The 12,570-nt window shown below is 49.5% G+C and overlaps 1 protein-coding gene across 3 annotated transcripts in view; it reads right to left on the minus strand.

Annotated features, from left to right (window-relative positions):
- Positions 1–778: 778 nt before the first annotated feature.
- ITIH6 (inter-alpha-trypsin inhibitor heavy chain family member 6) overlaps positions 779–12,570 on the minus strand; it is a 33,227-nt gene continuing 21,435 nt past the window's right edge. Inside the window, exons 8-15 of one of the 3 annotated variants that reach the window (XM_081175674.1) lie at positions 11,549–11,720; positions 8,901–10,721; positions 8,272–8,298; positions 6,256–6,285; positions 5,699–5,749; positions 5,493–5,606; positions 4,218–4,598; positions 779–3,157 (exon numbers count right to left, since the gene is read on the minus strand). In XM_081175674.1, the coding sequence (XP_081031800.1) occupies positions 2,922–3,157; positions 4,218–4,598; positions 5,493–5,606; positions 5,699–5,749; positions 6,256–6,285; positions 8,272–8,298; positions 8,901–10,721; positions 11,549–11,720 (2,832 nt within the window). In that variant the 3' untranslated portion in view covers positions 779–2,921. Of the gene's footprint in view, positions 3,158–4,217; positions 4,599–5,492; positions 5,607–5,698; positions 5,750–6,255; positions 6,286–7,932; positions 8,299–8,900; positions 10,722–11,548; positions 11,721–12,570 lie in introns of those variants that run through there. The other 2 variants (XM_081175675.1, XR_014003195.1) reach the window with 2 other exon arrangements.

The raw sequence follows: 12,570 nt of genomic DNA on the forward strand, positions 1-12,570 counted from the left end.
GTGTAAACTTAGGGCAGCATCTCACACAGTACTCAGGTTGAGATACCACTTCCAAAGCATAGGTGGCATGTCAGTTTTGAAGGGCACCTGTGCACATTATTTTCAGCTGGGTGGCTTTAATATTGGGGCTAATGTGAAATTGCTCCCCATTTCTTTTGTGAACATTTTCAACAGTGTCTTCAAAATATCTCCCTTTTCGGCAGTTCTTTTTTTACATATCTTGGAAGAAGAAGAAAGACATTTTGCAAGTGCCCCGAGTTGCATTATCAAGCAGCCCGGTCATATTGTGGCCAGTGGCGCTATGACATCAAGCCTAGTCTAGTGATGCTGTCCTGTTCAGTATGTGATGGGTTCACGAAGTAGCAGCATGCAAAACCATCCCATTAAACAATATTTTTAGCAGCTGAATTCCCTCACAATCTAGGAGTTTTCTGTCCCACCAATATCACTAGCTTCCGCCTGAAATCAAACCAGCCATATATTCAGTTCAGCCATATTTGAAATTCATGAAAGCAGCAGCTAAAATCCTATTTCTGCTTAAGTAGGTTATAACAGGGCAGGTGGTGAATAACATTATCTGTGTCAGGGGCACACAATACTCGTTTGCCTCTTGTCCCTTTTGCATAGAAACAGCAGGCTGATCCTTTTGCATTTGATGTTGTATTTTTGAGGGGTATGCAGCGAGTAACATAGACCTTTGCAAGTGGCTTGCTACAGGTGCAGTCTTACTTCCTGCCAGGCAGTAGTCCAGACTCTGGGTACCATTCAGCTATCCCTCAACAGTCATTTACGTTTTATTGTATGAATTGTAAAATACAATTTAACACATGAAAAGAGAATGTTGTCTTGCCAGAGCTGGTCTCAGGCTTCTGGGAAAGAGGCTCTTGGCTGCAATATTCAGGGGCAGCCTTACTGAACATAAAGCCAATAAATAAAAATGAATGTATGTAATGTAACAGCATCACTGGGAGACATTGGGCTCCTAGAGTGATGGGGGGGGGGGTTTGCCTGTTTGCTGTTGTCTGTGCTATCACATTGTTGGGGTCTAATCAGAAATGTTATGGGGGCGAGAATGGAAGAGGCCTTCTAGCCATTCCTGTGCAGAGACCAGGCTGATGCACTTTAAATCCCTCACATCCATTTTCTTGGTTCTGCTGCCCTACTGCCCCCACCGCAGCCTTGTTTGCTTTTGGTTTGGCCCTTTAGTGCAAAGGGAAAGTTGGTACAGAAGTGGGGCTCATCATAGCTAGCGGAGGGATTGACATGTCATTTAAGGGATTAAAATGCAGAATAAATCGGCACCGCCTACTGGGGCTCCCTGACTTGTAGCTTCCAAGGTACAGGGGTGAGAAGGGCCACCTTAAAACAGCACCCCCTTTCCTGTTAACTATTGAACAACCTGATACCCATTCTCCATCAGCAGAGGATCATAGAATCATAGAGTTGGAAGAGACCACAAGGGCCATCGAGTCCAACCCCCTGCCAAGCAGGAAACACCATCAGAGCACTCCTGACATATGGTTGTCAAGCCTCTGCTTAAAGATCTCCAAAGAAGGAGACTCCACCACACTCCTTGGCAGCAAGTTCCACTGTCGAACAGCTCTTACTGTCAGGAAGTTCTTCCTAATGTTTAGGTGGAATCTTCTTTCTTGTAGTTTGGATCCATTGCTCCGTGTCCGCTTCTCTGGAGCAGCAGAAAACAACCTTTCTCCCTCCTCTATGTGACATCCTTTGATATATTTGAACATGGCTATCATATCACCCCTTAACCTCCTCTTCTCCAGGCTAAACATGCCCAGCTCCCTTAGTCTTTCCTCATAAGGCATCGTTTCCAGGCCTTTGACCATTTTGGTTGCCCTCCTCTGGACACGTTCCAGTTTGTCAGTGTCCTTCTTGAACTGTGGTGCCCAGAACTGGACACAGTACTCCAGGTGAGGTCTGAGAAGGGTGTCCTGAATGGGTTGCTCTTCTCTGCTGTTCTGCGGCTCTGAATGGATTGCTGTCGGTTAGAAAAGAGGTTTGCATCTTGCATGGGTTATTCCCAGATTTGGCTCCTCGTCTTCATCCTGGAACTGAACTCTCCTTTTCACAGATCAGTTCTCAAGACTTAATGGTGCCACACTTCTGGCCAAAATGCTCCAAAGAAAAGGGATGGTTCTTTGCAGGACTTTTAAATAACCGCATTAAGCACAAAGCAGAATTCTGCATAGCTGCTAGCTGGTTTGTCTCCACTTTGCACCAATGAAACCATCGAGGTTTCTGAACCCACCACTGGTAAGTGGCTCTCCTGCAGATCTATTCCAACAGTGTGCTAGTGTTGAAAAGAGCAGAGGCCACGGTGCATTTACTGGAATAGGCAACTATTGCAAAAGGGACAGGCAGCCCTTATTCTTCATAGGCCAAGTAGGGCAGGCTTCAGTCTGCCGCTAAATCTACCTTTGACTGTGTTGCTGTTTTTTAACAATTTGGGGTTTTGGAGGGCCAAATATCTGCTGGAAAGTTTGCCAGGGGAGGGGGAGAGAAAAAGTGAATATACTCCCAGCATCAAGGATGATGATGTTGAAATCAGCCTTTCCTGTGGAATGAGTTACCCATTCAGGATTCCCTGCACAAACTGATGAGGAGACACCTTGGTGATAAATCCACTGTCCTTTTCTATATGAAGTTAATAAAACAGTGTAATGAGGGCATAATTTTAAACATGTCTGCACTGTGAGAGACATTTAAAACAAAACAAAACAAAACTATCCTGCCTCCACCCCCCAGAATCTACTGCAAAGGTCCTGGGAGGGAGACAACAGGCTCTCCTGTTCCACACCATCCCTGTCGTGTAAGGATTGGGGGGGGGGGGCGAGGTTGGGAATTGGGAAAGTCCTGGACTTTTGTCGCTTGCTACCCCAGTTGAGTGAAAGATGGCTGGCTCACAATTCCAGCAGGTTGGAGGTTACGTAGGAGCTGTAAGGAGCCCCCAACAGCCCCTCCACATCCTTGCGTTTCAGCAGCCAGCATGGTGCCTCATGTGCCCTCCAGGATGAATCCTTCAGTATTTTGGTGACCTCGGTGACTAGGGCTTTGTTAGAGCCCCTCCACATCCATGCTGCTCGCTCCCCTTCGGTGGGGGCTGGGGAGAGCCTGATGGTGTCCCTCTGAAACTGGCCTGTGGAAGAGCAAATGGGCAAAACAGGAGCACATGATGTGTGTGGTCAGGAAAAGGCAGGTGGGGAATTAGACTGATGAAGCATCCAGTCAAACTAGCCCTACCACACTCATGTCTAGCACAGATCTCGTTTTCTACAGCAAGTGGGGGGAACCTTTGGCCCCCCAGCTCCTGTCACTGAACTATACCTCCCAGCAGCCCCAGCAAGTATGGTTGACCATGATGGGAGATGAAGTTCAGCAACAGCTGGAGGGACAAAAGTTCCCCACACATCTGCAGCTTTACTTGCTGCTTAGGAATACCTTCTGTCCTAAAAATCTGGGGTTTTCTGAAGGGTAGACACTGAAGTGACAGGGGCTGCTGGTCTAAGTGAAGGTGGAGTGGGCAACACATTTGGGGTGGGGGAGCCTGGTGCTCCTCTCAGCCTCAGCCAGTATGACCACTGGTCAGGGAAGCTGGAAGGTGGAATCCAGGATCCAGCGGTGGCTGGAGGGCAGCAGGTTCCTCATCAGGTGCTACTGTGATCCCTGGGGGATCATATTGGAAAGGAGGGAGAGGAGATTTCAAAAGATGGATAAAACTCCCAGCAAGATTAGAGAGTTTGCTTTGGGTATATTGAAGTTAAAATTGCAAAAAGGTACTATATTTAAAGAGCTTGCATTCTAGTTACTCAGGATCAAGTTATATGCGACTGTAAAAGCATCTTTGAATCCTATGATTGGGATCTTGCTTCTCTCTTTTTTTTATAACTTGCAGTAACTGTGGCAGGTTGTGTATGGGAGAGGCCCAGAGTGGGACCATAGCACAGAGGAAGGGGGCATTAACCCCTCCCCTGCTGTTTTTCTCTATGAAAATTGCCTATTCCACTCAACTGTTTTTACAAATAGGCAGGTAGAGTAAGGGCACTCCTAAATAATTGCATTGCAGTCTGGACTAGGGCAGTACAACCCTAGCACTCTCTGGTCCCTGCCACAGATGCAACCTGCATCAAACTGCTTGTGGAAGAGGGATGGTGTTAGTTAGCAGCCTAAAAGCTGCGTTTGTAAGAGGAGTTGCTCACCTAGCAAGCCACCTGCTGAAGCAGACAGCCCCTTGCTGTTCACCACATAGAAGCCGAGATGATCCCGCTGCAGGGCCGTGGGGTGACTGTAGCGATGCAGAAGAACCAGGAACTCCACTTCGTGACCAATCCATACGGTGACGTTGGCTTCAGGCCACACAGAAATTGCCAGCTGGGGCTTGTGGATTACAGCCCGCTGGGCAAAGGGCAACACCAGCTCACCTTCACCATGGAGCGTGACGCCCTTCCGTGTTATGTTGATCACATAGCCAACTCGAGGGTGTTCCACTGCTATGGTTATGGCATCAAAGTAGGTGCGGGGACGCTCCTCGTGGCCTGGCCTGAAAGGGGCCCCCATTAGGTGCCCGTTGACAGACAACCCTGGGGGGCAAAGGAAGGCAGCACTCTGTAATGAAAGAACAGTCTTTCCGTTTCCCCACTTCCCACCTAGAGGGAGAAGGCACTGAACCCAGGTGTTCTGGTTTGCAACAGCTCTAATCCAGAGCTGGGGAAGCTGTGGGCCTCCAGTATAAGCCCCATCATCCCTGGCTACTGGTGAGACTGGCTGGTGCCAGTAGGAGTTGGAGTCCAACAACTGGAGGGCCACAGGGTTCCCATGCCTGCAAGTCTAAACCAGCCCACTAAACCAAAACGTATTTCTGGTCACAGCCATCCCACACCGGAAGCATTCTTATAATGCTCTTAACAGTCCTACTGTCTCCCCAATAATCCTAGGAACTGTAGCTTGTTAAGGGGGCTGGGAACTGTAAGTGTGAAAGGTCTCAGCACTGTTAACAACTACAGTTCCCAGAATTCTTTGGGGTAAGCCATGCCTGTTGCTTTAACTGTTTTCAATGCATCTAAACAGGAACATACCTCCTTACTCCCAGGATTTGTCAACTAGCTAAAATTCTCTCTTCCTGCCCAGTTCCTGCCATTTTTTGTTTGTACTTGCTTCCCATAAGAGGCGAAAAGCACTTTGTAGTGTACAAAGGCACAGAGTCCTAGATCCATTTTTAACAGATGTTGATTCTCTTGATAAATTATCTGCACATCCTCAGAGGCACTGTCAGGTTCTTTAAAAGTTGTCCAGGTTGGATGGAGACGGGTGGGTAGACACGCTGCATATGCTTGCAGGCACATGTGCCTGGCTTGAAATGCCAAAATCATTGAAAACAAGAGGTTGGCTATACCTACCCTTCTGTTCTTGGAACCCTCTGGGTTGGTTCTGAACAAGTCCACCCCATGTTGATCAGAAGGCACTGCAGCCCTTACCTGTTGAAGGGTCGCTCACCAAGCGCAGGACATCACCTGAGCATCCATCCAGAGTAAAGCACAGGTTCCCCAGTGAATGTGGCAACCTTACTACAAAGTGAGGGTCTCCATCCACTGCAAGGAAAGACAAACAAGGGTGTAAGATGCTAAATGTAAAAATGAGGGAGGCAGGGGAATCTGCATGCCTGGGAATAAGATGGCCTTACCCCAGGAGGAGAAGGTGAAGAAGCCAGGGTCAGATGAACCTACCAAGGAGCCTGGAAAGAGAGATGGAAGGAGCAGCATTAGACCCACTGGTCATCAAGCAGCGCTCTCAGCGTATCTGGGCAGCCAGTATCACCACACATCTGGTTTTGGGGCCAAGGTACAGGCTCTGCCTCTTTGCCTAGCAGCTAACCCAAATGGATTTGGATCAGCTGTCTTGGCCCATCTATGGGCTGCTGCAGCGCAGACGTTGAAAAGGATCAGACAGCCAGGATCGAGCTGTTTATTTTGAAAATGCTCACCTCCCCACCACCTCGGGCCAAGGCGGGGCAAAGAGGGCAAAAGATGGCAGGTGGGGAAGGGTGGATTCAGAATGAAATCTTGGCAGGTGGTGGTTGAGCCAGGACAGAACAAAGGCAGCTACAGGCCATGGGCAAAGCCTGGCTGAACCCAGACTTGAGTGGCTTTTCGGATTCCGTTCCTGTCCAACAGAAGACCTCGCTGGACCCACTAGTTAGCAGCCCTGCTGCCCTTATGCACCCATCCTGCAGGGATGTACCTGAATCACCGTCCGGTTCTTCTAAGAAGTCTGCAAAGGAAAGTCTATTTTCAGAGGAGTCGGGCAAACCTTGGAAGCAAACCTCCCCTGGTACCACCGCCCTCAACCCCCTTTCCCAAGGGGCTGAGCCAGCCCAGCATTTCTCGGAATCCCTTCAGTTGTCATTGCTAATAGTTATCTCTTCCTGCAGAAACCAAGGGAGTCACTGAAACATTGGTGCTGCTTGCTGTGGGATAGAAAGAGAACAGTGCTGTTGCTTTTCATCCAGGAGCAGGCGACTACAATGGGCCTGACTCCAAGTGCTACCTGCCTGGAAGCCCACGATGACTTCCCAAATACTATCAGTTTGAAGTTATCTTGAGCAGCTTTGAAGTTTTATACAAATGCTAGTAAATGGAGCTTGCATTCTGCAGGCATAGACCAATGATTTCTGGCCCCTCCCCACAAATCCATGCCTGAACAGGATTTACACACACACACTTTTGTGAGATATTGGGCTTGGCTTGCTTGGTGCTGCAATGGCTGGTCTCCCTTATGAGAGAAAATTATTGTGCTGTGTTTTGAGTGTTGGATACAAAGACGTTGTCAGGGAACTGCCATCAGTGCCGGAGGGAGAGAGCAAAATCCAGAGGGATTCCAGAGAGCGTCCCGGGATTGGGAGAGGCAGCCCATCTTCTGGGGAAGAGAATCAGCGTAGCACCAGTGGAGAAGGGGGGCAGATGGGGGAAGCGGCGAGGCGGTGCCATGACTCCTTGCCTGGGACCAGCGGGGAGAGTAGGAGTCCTCCGTTGCCTACGCCCTCCTTGCGCAGAAGGCTTTCGCGCAGAGAGAGTAGGAGGAGACTAGGCGTCAAAGAGCTTCTTTGCTGGAAGAAGTTTAAGAAACGCCCACTCACGGATTCTGCCAGCGATTGAGACAGCCACGGGTGAGTGGCTGTCTGGACAGAAAAGGTTCACTTAGGCAACCCAGCCAGGTGTTTGCACCGGCTTACACACGAGCAACCCCTAGAACCATTACAGACGTGGTCCATTTTCAGGCTCTGGGTAGTAGGTATGACATGGGGGCTTCGTGTATATTAAATTTCAGCTTTCTGGTTAGCCTGGAAGTGGTATGACCGGGGGTATACTTCTTGCCTCCCATTTCTAAGGAGAGGCTTTAAAATGTCCCCATTTCAGACTGTTCTAGTAATCACAGAATTGTATGCCAAGCCTGAGTTTCTGGCAAGTACTGTTACCATGTTAGGGTACATTCTGAGGGTTGTAAAGACTGCAGAGAGAATAATTGGGTGCACTCTTCCCACCTTAGATCAAATCTATGCTGTCAGGTGCCATAAGAAAGATGCAGAGATAGCGCAGGATAGTGCGCACCCCGGAAATGATCTCTTTCAGCTTCTGCCTTCTGGAAGAAGGTACAGGGTTATAAAGACCAGGACTAGCCGCCTGAGAAACAGTTTCTACCCAAATGCAATTCTGGTTCTAAACGCAGTATAAGGAGTCTCTATAGTCTATTGTATTTTAAAATGGGGTTTCAGAGTTTTTAGGGGATTTTGAATGTCTTATGTAGATTTTTCAATTTCATTGTTCTGTATGGGACAATGACAATAAAGATATTGTATCGTATCGTATCGTATCGTATCGAGGCCAAGTGCCACTTTCCCATATGCAAGCTTTCCTTTACCTGATGCCCTTCAGATGTTTTGAATTGCAGCTCCCATCATCCCTGACCTCTGGCCATGCTGGGTGGGTGCAGAGAGAGTTGCAGTCCTAAACAATTGTAGGGCACCAGTTTGGGGGGAAGCTGCTGCCTATTAATATCCAAGTGGGATTTCTGTAAAAAGAAAGAAAGAACTGGCAAGGCCCTGTGTTCATGCCAGCCCTGATTCCCAGCTTAAAAACATCTCTTAACCACCAGAGAGGCAGGAGGACTGGAATCTGATAAAACCTTTTAAAATAGGAAATATGATGACCTTACCAGCCCCGCAAAGTTCCGAGTGAGTGACTATGATGGCAGAATTACCTGAATAGTCTTCATAATCCAGAGTTTCTGAGGAGAAGACAAACAAAAGTTGAGAGCCTGAACCATTTGGGAGCAGAATGGGAAGAAGATGGCATAGAGCATGGGCAGTGAATGTGACTCCCTCTAGACATTGCTGGATTTCCACTTCCATCATTCCCAGCCGTTGGGCATGTTGACCAGGGCCTGATGGGAGTTAAGAGTCCAACAACATCCCAAAGAATGTAGAGCAGCAGCAGGAGATGGGGGGAAGCCAGACTGCTGGGAAGGATGCACAGGCTAGAAGGAAGGAATGGGGAGGGGGAAGCAATAGGTCCTAAAGGAGGAGAAAGATGGTAAAGTTAGAGCACAGGTTAAGGTGGGAGAGACAGAGCAAGGAAGAAAGAGACCACACAGCTGGTTCTTTGGACAGGTGACACCAAACGCTGGTAGAGCCAAAGAGTTGTTAAGACCTATGAGTGTTGAACCAAGCCAAGTTCCTCCTCAAGCAAGACCCATAGCTTGGGAGACCAGCAGCATAATTGGATTAAGGATGCTGGAAGTGAGGCAAGTGTTGGTCAGGTGTAGACTAGGTTGCAGATGTCAGAGGAAGGCTGAAACATGCAAAGCAACTCCTATTTCCATCCACCTACCTGCGTGTCCCCGGGGTGTCACAAAACTATACACAGCTGGCGGGTTCAATGACTCCACATATTCTGTGTCCTGGTCGGTGGCTGAGCGTAGCTCAGACTCCCCGGGCAGCAGGAGGAGGCTGATGTCTGGCGCAGCGGTGGTGCTACCAGGAATCCTGCTTTTACTCTCCAACTCTGCTCCCAGAGTCACTAGGGGCGTAGCTCCAGATGTTGTGCCCCAAGGCATGGTGCTGTTCCATGGGGGCCTGTCAGTGTGCATCTCTGCAGCTGCCCCACCTTTGGGAGTTGTTGTCTTACTCCAGGGAACGTTCCCGGCCTCCACCTTGGCAGTACTTGCCTGCCAGCTGGTAGGCATTTGGTGCTGGGTGACAGGGTTTGGTGTCATCTCTAGCTGCTCCCAGGGACTGGACTGACCTCCTAGGACCTTGGCACTGCCAGGTGGGTGCCCTGTTGTGGGAGGCCTGCTGTGCCCTGTGCTGGCGGTCCCTGACAGGACCTTGGAAACAGCTGTTCCTCTAGTCTCCAAAACAGAGTGTGGCTGAAGCGTGACCTTCTGTCTCCCAGCTCTGGTGGAGCTGGGCTTGGGGGGTTTGATGGGCGGCCTGGTTGCCCTTGGGGAGGCTGTGGCTCTGGGTGGTTTAGCAGACCCACGGCTGACAGCAGGAGTCAGAGACATGGCAGTCACTCCTGGAACTGGTGTGGCAGCTTTGGCCGTTTTGGTGTGACCGGGAGCAGGAGGCACTGGGGAAATGAAGGCAGTGGCGGGAGTGACGGCAGTCATGGCAGCAAACGGTGGGGACGTGGTTCTGCTTGCTTTCGTGACTCTAGCTGCTGCCACTGGGACCAGGGGAGCGGGAGCAGATCCTGGCCTTGCTGTGGCCTTTGGAGATTTTGCAACCACGGGGACACTGGTCGCTCCAGGGGCAGGTGTGGCTTTTGCCACTTTAGAGAGCCCCACTGCAGCGGAAACCCCAAATGTTGTGGGGGTGGCCTTGAATGCTCTGGTCACCCCAGGAGGGCTGGTAGTAGCTTTCGCTGGCCGGCCCTTCTCTCTGTCCTCATCTGGCCGCACCACAATCAGGGAGGTGACGGGGGTGACAAAGTTGTACTTGAGGGACAGGTTGGTGGCCTTTTCAGTCAGCAGGCGGCGGGCGGCTGTGTCATTGGCTCGGAAGCGGGCCTGCAGCAGGTCCTGGATGGTGAAGTAGGCCCAAAGCCTCTGCACAAAGCGACTGATCTGGTTGGCATCTCCAAAGCAGCCAAAGGGGGCAGCTTCCGTGGCGTTGGCAGAGATGTCGTTTTCCAGGCTCAGGGGGCCCTCCTGGCCGTGCCCCGTGGTGCGAACCCGCAGCTCTGCTGCCCCTGGCTTCACCTGCCCGGCCACAACCAGCTCGGAGCCCAGGAAATAGTTGGGGAACAGGTTCTGGGTGAGGTCTTGCGCCACCCCGTCCAGGTAGGCCAGCTCCACATCGTACAGCAAAGGGCTGGCGATCTCGTCGTAGAAACCCTTCAGCTGCAAAGTGGCATCGGCATCCTCATAGATGCGCCGAGCGACGCCGCGGTTCTCCAGCGACAGGCGCCTCATCAGCCCGTAGTCCGCATCATCGCCGAAAGCCAGGCCAAAAAGTGAGGTGCTGCCTTTCAGAGCCTGCTGAGCATTGGAGAGAATGCGGCTGCCGGCCGTCACGCCTGAGGTGGGCTCGCCATCTGTCAGGAAGATGATCAGGGGGATTCTCTGTTCCTTCACAACTTTCCCTGCCGCTGGAGAGCTCCGGTTGAAGACGGAGGCGGCAGCAAGCAGAGCTGCGTTGATATCAGTCCCTAGGGAGCAGAAGGCCCGGGAAATCATGAGACAGGACTCCTAGGTTTTCTGAGAAGAACAGTGGTGTCTAAAGGAAGGGATAGACCCAGAGATGGCTATGAATCTGGGCTCAAGAGTCACACCCAAAGGGGAGAATTTGGGTACTAGGACCCACGTATCCACGGGTCCGCCTCTCCTGTTTTGCCCCACAGAGGACCTTAAGGTCCACAAATGATAACATTTTGGAGGTCCCAAGTCGCAAGGTGGTTAGATTGGTCTCAACTAGGGCCAGGGCCTTTTCAGTACTGGCCCCGACTTGGTGGAACGCTCTGTCACAAGAGACTAGGGCCCTGCAGGACTTGACAACTTTTCGTAGGGCTTACAAGACAGACCTTTGATTTGGACTCAGTCTGACCCTTATGTTTCCCTCCCCTTATGGTCTTGGATTTATCGGTTACTTTTAAAATGAGGCTGCATTTTAAAATTGCATTTTAACCTGTATTTTAAACTGGTTTTTTCTTTTCCCCCTATCATGATTGTTTTTGTTTTTTACTGTGATTTTATTGGTGTTAGCCGCCCTGAGCCCGGCTCTGGCCAGGAAGGGTGGGGTATAAATAATTTTTTAAAAAATTATTATTATTATTATTATTGAAAGTGAGGGTTGGCAGCTTTGATCTACCCCCGTTTCGGCTCCTGTGTGTAAGAACAGGGAAGGCAGAGGTCAAGAGAGCAAATATGGAGCATTCTTCCCAATACCCCAATGGCTGTTTGTGTCCTTGACTCCAGGACCAGCATATCAGCAACACCCCCCCCCCCCCGCAATTATCCTGGCCGGCCCAGAACTCACATCCGTCTGCTTCCATCTTGCTGACATAGTCCTTGGCTTTCCGGATATTCTGAGGCGTAGCTTGGATGGAATGGCTGGGCATCCACACATTCACAGCGTCCGAGAAAGTAACAATGTTGAAGTAGTCATCGTGGTGGAGGTCGCTCAGGATGACGTGCATGGCCTTTTTGGTCTGCGGAAGGAAACGTCCTTACATAAAACATCTGCTTAAGTAAATGGTGACCCATGTTTCCCAAGCCGCAAGGGGCTGCTCTTTGAACCTGTCCAGACTAGGTCCATGCAACTTATCTGCAGCTCAGGGTTAATGGCTTGTGAAGTGCACGACACTCACCTCATCCTGCAACTTGCATTTTTTCCTCAAGAAGGTGCCATGTGCAAAGAGTTCCAAGTTCAGAATAATTTTAGTATTAGCTATGCTTAATGAGTCAAAGCAGGTAATGACTGCCACACATAATTTACTTACTTACTTGAATTTTTATTGAATTTTTACCTCACCCTTCCTCCCAAAAGGAGCCCAGGGTGGCAAGCAACAAATACAATTAGATTTTATTTTTTAAAATTAAAAACATCTAAAAACATTTTTAAACAGTCACAGAAAGGGTGACTGTTCCCGAGTCCCCACAAAACCTTCTCTGGAGGTTTACGTTGCAGAATGGGGCAGCAGACCAAATGGGAAGAAGGAGATTTGCTGAAAATTTGGAGGAGCCATTTTCTGTGAGGTGCTTCTTCCTTTGCACACAGCATAAAAAGCTGGTAATGCTCTGACATTACTGAATTGCACTAATTGTTTTGATGAATTTCTTGTTTGCTTCATCAGCTATTGCGTTTGAAATTATAGTGATTACCTTGTTTGTTGTTTTTTTTAATGTTATTGTGTGATTATTGTGAGTCACTTTGAGCTCAACATTTGTTGTTAGAAAATATTAAATCAACCCAGCTCAACAACATTTAAAGTTTAGATTCAACATTTAAAATGGATAATCCTTTATCCGTGTAATGTAGTGCTAGGACTGGGATCCTAT

The sequence above is a fragment of the Podarcis bocagei genome (assembly GCF_964188305.1).
Source record: "Podarcis bocagei genome assembly, chromosome: 17".
NCBI classification, from domain to species: domain Eukaryota; kingdom Metazoa; phylum Chordata; class Lepidosauria; order Squamata; family Lacertidae; genus Podarcis; species Podarcis bocagei.